General features: G+C 39.0%; 1 protein-coding gene across 1 annotated transcript in view; it reads left to right on the top strand.

Annotated features, from left to right (window-relative positions):
• CIB2 (calcium and integrin binding family member 2) overlaps positions 1–10,690 on the top strand; it is a 44,930-nt gene that overhangs the window by 10,174 nt on the left and 24,066 nt on the right. The window contains exon 3 of the mRNA XM_010283910.1: positions 7,294–7,302. Within this exon, the coding sequence (XP_010282212.1) occupies positions 7,294–7,302 (9 nt within the window). The remainder of the gene's footprint in view (positions 1–7,293; positions 7,303–10,690) is intronic.

A 10,690-nucleotide genomic window follows, 5' to 3' on the forward strand; every position in this document is an offset into this window, starting at 1 on the left:
CCTACAGAAAGTCATGAAGACTGGGATCGCTGTTTGAAATAGAAGGGACCTGATCTTTTCTGGTAGTGGTGGACTGAGCCAAACTGAAGTAATTTCTGCCTATATATATGCTGACTTCTTGCCTTGGATCCTGCCATGGATTCTTGATCTTCTAACCATTCAGATAAAGGATCTGTAAAAGTATGACATAGATCCTGTCCTGTCAATACACCTGTGTTTTTTTTGAGGATTTTTGCCCCATTAGGGAGTGAGAATAAATCTGTGGTGTGTATCTAGACCTAGGAGCTCATATGCTTCAGGATTCTCAAATTTGAATAGCTTCTTAGACATAAGAAGCCTTTGTTTTCATAAACATTGGGAAGTGCTTCAAGATAAAAAATAGACATGGTCTCTGAGAGAAATGTTCTTTGCCTTTGCTCTGTTGCTGTAAACCTTAGTAAGACTGATGTTCAGTGATGGTCAAAAGCAAAAACTAATGGCATGGCTTTGAGTGGGTTGCTTTATTTTTTGCTGAAAAAATAGAGGTGGTATTTCAGCTAATTTCTTGCATACCTTGTTCTCATTAGTCACCGAAACGTAATGCACTCGCTCCTCAGCAGTGCACAACACCTGAGACCACTGTGCAGTACAAACATTGCAATACGAGCACCTAAGCCAGCATTTTATTTGGTCCAGGTCCTTCTTACATAGTTGTTATGGTTTCAAATTTAGTCACCTTTTTGGAGTACATTTTCATAATGTGATGGTGTGACTGAATGAGTCAGAAAGTGTGCGGTGAGTGGGTGGCCCAAAGATAAGCTAAGTTTAATGCAGGCTGCCTCCAACAGAGATACTGGTGCCCTCAAAGCGAATCAATGCGTTGCGAAAGTGAATTACTATAACATGAATGTAACTTCTTTAGCAAAGCATTCCTCAGCTATGAACCTCTAGGAATGACGCATAATCGTTAGCTATGAAGAGGCGTCATTCTGTGTTTGTGGTACCCTACAAAAAGTTGTGCAGTGTAAGTGAAAATGAAAGGTCATTGTGTGTCCTGTCAGGGCTGCAGTGTGGTTAGTTCTGCTTGAAAACATTGACTTCGGCAATAACAGAATTTGTCATCACAATTCATTCAGAAAAGCAGCTGTGAGTCCAAAATAACAGACTTTGTGGTTTAGACATCAGAATTGATTCGGTGATATTCCTGTACCGCCGTTAGTTCCAGCAGTTGGATACGACATAAAAGATGTCCCTGTGTAGCCACCAAATCTCAGATACATACATTATATAGCCAGAAAAAACAAAAATCCCTAATGGTGTAGTGTAACTTCTGTGTAAAACAGACCTTTAGCCACCTTCTAAGTCTTTTAAAAATCAACAAATACTGTTCTTCTGTTTCTCAGGGCTACCTTGATACACAACTTCTGAAATAAATTTGTTTGGATTGGATAAACTGAAAAAATTGCTTTATATTTCTACAGTGCCCCTTAAAATTGTTAAAAGCTTTATAAACAATTGCTTCTATTTGTACTGTGCTTCTATGAGGGAAATAAGTATGAATTAAGGATTTTACATTTTATGTAAGTTAAGGTTCTCTTTGCTGCTTTGAATATCTGATCTAATGGGAGAATTTGGACCCTTCCAGGGGAAGTAATTTGTAAACTGTGCTACTATGTCATCTTCTTCTTAGGGGAGTAATTTCTTTTTCTTCTTTGATATAATGTCTAAGGAAATATTGAAATGGGCCTGAAAGAATCAATGATTTCCACTGCGAGAAGAAAAGTGACTGATTTTAGTACTTATGCACCTAAAATACTTCTAGAGAAAAATGTGTGAACAAATAGGAAGCCTAAAGCATGTGCTGTACAGGCCCAATTTAAAGAATATGACACAAAATGTGACCAATTTTATAGCAAGACTGTAACATTAGTGGGGAGAGAATGGACTCAGAACTGTAAAATGCTCATGAGAGAAAGGAAATAAGGAATCAAACATCTCCACAGAACTTGTAATTAGGAAACTGCTGAATCTGAATAGACAAACTTTTTAAATCTGGCAAACAACATTTCTAAGCTGTAAATTTGAATCAACATGTGCAACTGAGAAAATACAGAAAGTGGACTTTGAAAAATACACCGCAGATTTCAAGAAAAGATATTCTAAAGTAATGAAATTAGAAAATGTCATTGTATGGTAGGCAAACGGGAATTTACAGTATTGCAAAATCTGGCTATGAAATGAAGAGTCAGCAAGTTCTGTTCTCTTTTTCTGGGTTGCAGTGGATAAAAAACCAAATACTTGTAAAGGATGAATTTGCAATGTGTGGCTTTGACAAGCAGTTAAAAACTGGCTGAAATGAAGAGAGTTTTCTGTATGCAATTGTCATAAAACTTTCACATGCATTCTGCAGTTTTTCTTGACACGTGAGACCGAGATCAAAAGTAAGTTGAAGTTTGATATCAGGGCGCTGAAGGCAGTTTTTCAGAACATTCTAAAAATCCCAACAATAAATGATCTGGATGTGCAAATCTTTTTTATATAAGAGTATGCTGGGGGGTTGATTTTTGGTGTATATCCAAAACCTGAGACTGTATGCACACAGGACCTGTGGTAATAGTAAAAACATGTCACAATTTATTTCAGTACGTAAAAGCATTCTGTTGTCCTGCAGGACTGTTGGCAGCAAAAAGGAATATCTGAATAGAAATGGATCTTTATCTCCTCTTTGATTTAGGCAGGTTGCACAGTACTACAAATTCCACAGTGCTGGACAGAACAATACATGTATCTCTTTCAAAACTGTGTAATTTGAAACTACATTTGCAGGCAGACGATTTGTAAATTTTTTTGCCTTGCATGGCCAGTGTGGCAGAGTAGAGGAGGTCACTGTAATTCATAGCACTTCATGATAAAGGAAACAGCAGTGAGTTATGGAAAAGATTCTCCTGCTGTTCAAGAGCAGGAGGATGCTTTTCTAAGAAAATTTGACATGGGGACTATGGGTGGGATAGGGACTGGGGAATTGGAAGCTGCTGTTTACGTTCTTACTCTGTCACTAGTCTATGTAAACCAGTGAGCACCTTTGACAAATTGCCACTATAATTGTCTATTACCTACGCTTAATTTTTTTGTGCCTTTTAAGTATGACGATAATATTTCCTTTGTCTGTTTAGTTTGCAAGCTCTGCCTGGTGAGGATAATTTGAACTATTTTTACATGTGGCATGCTAAAACTGATCTTAGTTGTAGCTTTTATGTTTTATGGCAGTGAAAAAAGCTGTTCTGAACATTTTTGAGGCTTATGGTATCTCTGAGAGGTGTTATTGTCACCTGGTACACCTGGTCATTTAAATAGAACAATTAAAGAACAGCAGTGTGTTGAATGTGGCAGATAGTTTTTAAGTTAAAAAAACCCCAAACTGATAGAGAAACAGTACTTACTAAAATTCTAAAAAGCATAAAAATGTAAATTAAGAATTCTGTTTTGGTTTGCTTTTCTCTCATGAGGAGCATAAAAGGGCATGAGTGATGCCAATAATGACACCCAAAACTGTTATTTCATTGTGAAATAGAAGTGTAACTTCTTGCAATAAGAAACATGTAATGGACCTCAGCCTGAGTACCATGAAAGCCTAATAATACTTTTTTTTAATTTTGTAACTTGTAAGGAAACCATCTATTTCCTGAGAAGAGAACAAAGCATGCACTTAGACTCTATTCCATTATTTATGTTAGGCTAAAGAAAACTTTTCTGCTTATGGGCTGTATGGGAGATAAGGGAACCATTGCCTGTGTGACTTCAGTTTTGTTCTTTTTGATACAGATAGGGTACAAAAATACTTACGAGAAACAGTGCAACCTTAGAATACGATTGTGAAAAATAGATGTTCTTGGGGTAAGAGATAGTTTAGTGGATGGTGAAAAAACAGATGCTCTGTTTGAAAAGTACGGTATACAAGGCTGAATATTAATGTTTTGATGTAAAATGCTTAGAAGGAGAAAATCATGGGAGTAGTAAAGGCCTAAAATCATGGGAGAAGGAATAGTCACTTGCAATAATTATATTTCCTCTTCTGCCTTATCCTCACAGTGTGATGTTTCTGCTTCTTTGGAACCTGTATACATAATGAGTTTATGATATGGCAGATAGAAATACATCAATACAATTTGTCTACTGTATATAAACTGTTGAATGCCAATTGCTGTCTAAGGAATAGAGTAGAATTGAGGTATTTCTGCATGTCTGAGGTGAAGTTTTACTGGGTGGGAATAAAATGGGTTATGACGCCCTTGTTAATTAGCACTTACTGATTTAACGTGTCTCCACCTCAGTTAAGAGGGAAGTACTGTTCAGTGTTTCTTTATGCACTGCAGAATACTCTCAGGTGTGATATGAAGGAAGTGCAGGTCCAGTTCTATTTAGGCTGAACTGAATTTCTTGTGCAGCTGGGAGGTTCAGTGAGACAATCCAGCAAGGAGTAACCTTGGGGGGGAAAAAAAAAGTGACTACCTTTTTGGCTGAAGTCAGCTGCCCTGGCTGGCTCAACCATCCATTTGCATGAGTGTTAGTGAGGACACAAGGGAAGGGGCACAATTGTGTAGGTGGGGATGAAGGGATGAATAGGGCTGCTCCAATTTAGATCAATTTAAACTGATGTAAACCAGCATGAGATTGCAATTAGGTGAAATGGGCTAAGTGGTTTTATCTGTCCCTACAGGAAAAGTAGCCCATCAAAAAGCCCAAACAACAACAAAAAAATCTATTTTCTGCTGGTTTAATGGGCTGAATCAGCTCTCCAAAGGATTAGATGAGTACCAAAGCTGGCACAAGAGCCGGAGCGAGCAAATGCAACTGAAAATGAGGGGAGGAGAGCAAGACATAGCATTTCAGTACCAGTAAGTTGTTAGATTTGCTTAGTCTAACTTTAGTGTGTAAGACTTTGGTACCAGCATCAGCTTAAGTCAACATAAACGCAGGCTGCAGTCAAAGGAGTCGAAGACACATTCTCTTGATTGATAATCTGGGTGTAGATAATTTACATATTATCAGGAAATAGTAGAATTTGAGTTTAAGGTGAAGAAGAAACGAACACAGAATAATGAAAATGGATCTAGGAAAAAAATTAAGTAAGTTAGAATGCAGCAGAGGCAAGCATGCAAGAGAAGAATAGAAATCATGGATCATTATTGGTGAATGATAGCTGTTTATCATCAGGATACAGTCTTAAGTCTTTATTAAAGATGGTTAATTTTGAGAAGTGCTTAACACAACTAAGAGGATTCACTCATGGGCTCAGGGCAAGAACATGTTAAAGAATGTTGGGTAATATAGACATATTTATGTTATCACTGACTCAAAACATCATCTAAAGTACTTATAGGACAGCTGACAAATTTTTGGAGTTGTTACTGATTTTGCTGGTAGGTATGTGTCGGGGCTTTGAAAACATGCCCCACTTTTATTAAGGTAAATGTAGAAATTAGACCAGCGTGTATAACTTCAGGACACAACTCTGGTGTATGGAAAGATGCGAGACCACGCTGGTAGACAATCAGTTCATAAATGCCTAGAACATAATACATGCTTAGAGGCAGCCACTATGGATTTGTTAAAAGTAAATCTCTTCCTTTGAGTAGCTGCTCTTGTGGGTAAGAAACAGATGCAACATATCTTTATTTTGGTAAAGCCTTTTATATATTCCTGTACATATTAGTCCTTTTCTATCTGTATAATTGTGCTAACCTCTTGGCTAAGGTACTGTTGAACATCCTTAGAAAATTTGTAAGAAACATTGAGGTGAAGAGGGTTGTAGACACTATGAAGATCAAGACTAGTTTTTTCAACAGTGCTCAATATATTTGAAAAAAATTTAGATGCAAAATCAGCAACAGGAAATTCAGAGTCATGTACTAAGAACTGAAAAAAATTTGCAAGTGCAGAATGTAATGTAACAGAAAAAATGGGACAGGGCATTAGTTGATCTAAGCAACATGAGCATAATTTTAACAAACAAAACCTGCATACCCACCCCAATGCCCTTGCAAAAAAGGGAAATGTAGTTCTAGGATGCATTAACCTCAGCATCATATGTGAAATGGAAGAATTCCATTCCAGTCAGCATTGTTGGGACCTCGGTACGAATAGACTGTCCAGTTTTGGCCATAACCATTCAAGAAAGATTTGTTGCACTGGAAAACATCCAGTAGAGAGAAACAAGAATAAGAGGAAAAAATGACATATGAAGAAAGGTTGGAAAAACACTTTATTCATAGCAATGAATCGGTTTATGTAGTGTGCCTCTCTTGTGATTGTAAATGGGAACAAACAGTTAAGCTGTGTCTTATAAGGCAGTATTTCTCTTACTCAGTTTTGTAAATCTGATTTTCTAGTAGACAAGCTTTTACTCCAGTAATAATGCTTATCTGCTAGCCAGCCCATCTGTTTCTATTTCTCCTTGTAGGTTAGTACAATTTGGCAAATACACAAGCGTTCAAACACAGGTGTTCTTGGATGTCTGTCCTAGCCAAAAAGCAAAAAAATCTGTAAATTTAAGTTGTATAGCTTGAGACTAACTTAACCTAGCTAGACAACTGCTGGGAAATGTGACACTGAATCACCAAGCTGGGCACCATCTGGACATTCAACAAACCTTTGAACCTTTCTGTAGAAGAAAATCAGTAATTCTGTTGCATTCTTTTCTCTGCCTGTTTCTTGGCCTGTTTTTGATGGGTGAAAAGTGAGGTGCAGACGAGCCCTTCTAGCCAATCCAGTTATATGCCAGATTTTAAATCTGAAACCTGCCTGAGAGTTAACTTGGGGAGATAAGCAGTGGTTTCCTCCGAGTGTCTGGAAACCCTTCCTTATAAGGGAGCAAATGCAGCAAACCGCTTGAGATGCATCTGCCTGTGGAGCAAGTTGCTATGCAGATGGAGGGAGGGGTTAGAACACACCTCCTGTTTTTTCTAACACATTCCCTCTTTCAAAAAGCTTGGGGTTCATATGCAGAAAGGGGAAATTCCCATACTGGTAGCTTTGTAGGGGGGAAAGTGTCTGCCAAGAGAGTGAAGTTTGGGGGAATCCTATACCCTTGGGAATCTTTCTGAATTTTGTGCAAGAAACTACATACAGGAAGAATGTACATCCTGAAGCTGCTATTGATCTTCTTGTTAATTATGTTTCTATTCTTGTTGTTAACAATCATAGAACCACTTAGGTTAGAAAAGACCCTCTATGAAAGGGGGTAAAAGAAAAGGCTTCCAGACAATTCCTGCATCTGCCGTACCATAAAGCTTTACTTCATTATATTTTAGTCAGGTTGCACCTGTTTTGCTAGGCTCAGGTTAAGGACAAAATAATTCTCAGTGTTAATCTATATAGAATCTGGAGTGCTGGTGTACTGTGTCCAGTTCTGGGCTGCCCAGTACAGGGGAAAGATGGAGCTACTGGAGAGAATCTGGCAAAAGGCCACTGTGATGGTTAAGAAATCTCCTAGATGAATCTAGAAAGTCTCTCATGTGAGGAAAAGCTGAGAGCGCTGGGACCTGGAGGATGCAAAGAAGACGGAGCCCAGTCACAGGACAAGGGGCAGTGGGTACAAAATGAAACGCAGGAGGTTATGTCTGAACATAAAGAAGCACTTTTTACTGTGAGGGTGATGGAGTGCTGGAACAGGCTGCCCAGCAAGGTTGTGGAGTCTCCATCCTTGGAGATACTCAGAAGCTGTCTGGACATGGTCCTGGGCATCCAGGACCTAGGTGCCCTAGATGATCTGTGCAAGTCCCTTGCAACTTCAACCATTCGGTGATTCAAAGAATCACCAGTGGAAGAGAGGCTCGTGAGCAGGTTTTTCAGTGGTGCTTCAAGGAAGGAGAAATACTATAAACTGCTTTTATCTATACTTACTGTGCATCATGTAGTTCTGTGAACAGCAGAGTTACATGTATTGAAAGGTCAAGCCTTCTAAGTATGACTAGATCTTTCAGAATAAATGTATGTTTTTGGCAGATAATTTATAATAATTTCTCATGCAGAAGTTCTTTTCAATTTTACTGCAGATGGCTTAGGAGGATATTTATTTAATATTGCCTTGAATTAATTTGTACTGCTTCATTTTGCATTGCAGAGATGAAAGAACACTTATTAACAAAAAGCTGACAGAAGGCTCCTCTGTCCACCTTTTCTCTTCCTCTTATGCTGTCTTTTTATAAATCTGATTTCTGTGTCCAGTTATTGTATTTTCTTGATATAATAAAAATAACTTCAACTGGAAAGCGTAGAAGGGACAAGGCATATCAGTTGCAGAACTGTAACAAAATTCCTTCACCTTTCAACTCTTCCTGCTTGTGTTTCTCACTATTCTTTGTTCTTTACTTTGTTCTTTATCCTTTTGTCGAAGTGTGGCAATTTAGTGAGTTGTGGTTCCAGTTTCTAGCTGACATTCCTGGCTGGCGCCTTCAGATGTGGCACCAAGTTTCCTATCATTTTCATTTCAGCTACATATAGTAGACCCCTTTGTCTAATAGACTGTTTTAAACTGTTGCAGTCCTTGGCGGCAGTAATTCACTGAGGAATTGCTGCAGCACACAGATTTATGCCTTAGTTACCAGGTGCAACATTTAACTGTCGTTGCAAAAGCAGTTTGTGAATGTATGGCATAAATCTGAGACCCTGAAAGTACTTTCCTTATCCTTATCAGTTGCAGGCAGCCCTGAAGGCCTCTCCTTGCTCAGTTTCTCAGTCCCAGTTTAAAGAACCTCCTTCTCTTTGAGCTGCGGCACCTTTTTCTCTGTGTGTGGCAGACCTATGGATATAGGTCTGTCTGGAACTGTTCCCCAGCTCTGCGATCACACATTTGTCCATCTGCAGTAATAGTACTGTAGGACAAGAGGGTATGTGCCCCTCAACAGTTTGCATTGGGAGGGTGCTACAGCCTCTGTAGCATCAGTTGTAAATCAGTTCCCATCAGTGTCTTTGCATCAGCACAATGCATTTTTTCCCTGCAGTCTGTGCAATCCCATCTTGAATGCTGCTGCTTTTTTTGCTTCCAGCCATCTATGTCTCCAGGGGCTCAGAAGGGCTGATTGCTCACATCTTTCATTTCCAGGGCTAAGGATAGACTTGTCAGTGCTCCTGATGGTCTCTGGAGTGGTGAATTCTTCTCTGCATATTACAAGAAGTCCTTCTCCAGCTGTTCTGTTCAACTCTGGCATCTGGACAAGAGCCTATAGCTTTGGTTGTGTTGAATAACTAAAACTGCATCTGAACAGCAACAGAGCGCTTCTCCGGACCTGCTGCTGCTGACATAGTTTATTCCATTCTGTACAGTCTGTCTCTGGTCAGGTGATGCCATGACTCCTGTGAACTCCTTGTGGGACTGTCCATCAGCACTCACTGCTTTGCTTCATTGTTCCAGTTAAGCCATTTTGCTATTTATTTTCTGTGAATATGCAGAGCAGTCTAGAATTTACTCTTTAAGGTGATCTTGATTGTAATGTTAAAGTCTTTGAATGCGCATTCCTGTTACTTAGGAATAAATAGGATATATATTGCTGAATAAAAATGTTTTCCCTTTACAACATAAATCAAGTGTCTAGTACTATAAAGGCTAGACCAGAGTTGGTGAGATGTTTATTTGGTTCTAAAGGCCACTTTAAAACCTCTACTTATTTCTAATCAGTGAGCCATTACAAGCTTTTATCTTTTGTTTTCAGCAATCCTTTAGTGCAGAGTTCTTATTACAAAGGCAGCCCAGCCAGCTATAATGTGTTGTCACTACATTTAATGGTGGTGATTTATGTATATTAAGCTAAGGAAGAGCTTATCTGTGTTTTAACACACTCACTGGTGACTTGGGTATAATCTGACTTTCTCTCAGAGCTCAATAGCAAATTAGAACAATCGCTGCAGGGTGTAAGTTTGGAAATCTCTTCTTTCAGGTCTACACAGGTATAGCTGGAGGCTCTGCTATGAGTTTGGAGACATCCTAGTCAAGCCGTGTCCAGCAAATACCCACAAAGCATCACCCTAGCTGACTCCATGATGTTACAGCCTTGAGAAGTGGGGACAGACTCTGACCTACCTTTTTTACCATGTAAAATACAAGTGGTAGAATGAAAGTTAGCATAAACAAAAAGTAGGCTGTGGAGGCAGTACTGTGTTGTTTGGTTGTTTTTTTTCTGAACACAGCTTTTTTGGCTTTCACTGTGTGATGAGCAGCTGAGTTGATTTAAAATCTTCTGCTGCCTACAGGGGTAAGTTTTTTATTTTGCCCTTATTTAAATTGATTAATTCAATAGAAAAAGTATACCCCCATTTACTTGCACAGGCAGTACTGCTGTTGCAACTGCATCAGTTACCTCAAGGAGCTGACTGAAAGATTGTGTATTTTCAAACACATCAGTTCCCTGAACCTCATTGCAATTTCTTAAGTGTTAGTGCATATGCAAGAGACATGAGTGGCTGGCTGGGCTTGAAATTTCTGCAAGGGCAGATGAGCAGTTTGGGTTTAGACTGGATTAAACTCATACAGAATCACAGCCTTAATCCTTGGATATAGTACATTAATCTTAAATGTATACCAAACTCTGGGGACAGGGCATCATCAGTAAATTAAATTGGTCCTTAAACTTGTCACTACATTCCCTCCCACTCTTGTCCACGGGAGGGAAAGACACTAGTAAACACTGCCAGCTTTTCTTCTCCTTCTTCCGAT

This window comes from Phaethon lepturus, unplaced genomic scaffold, assembly GCF_000687285.1.
Source record: "Phaethon lepturus isolate BGI_N335 unplaced genomic scaffold, ASM68728v1 scaffold18740, whole genome shotgun sequence".
Taxonomy (NCBI): domain Eukaryota; kingdom Metazoa; phylum Chordata; class Aves; order Phaethontiformes; family Phaethontidae; genus Phaethon; species Phaethon lepturus.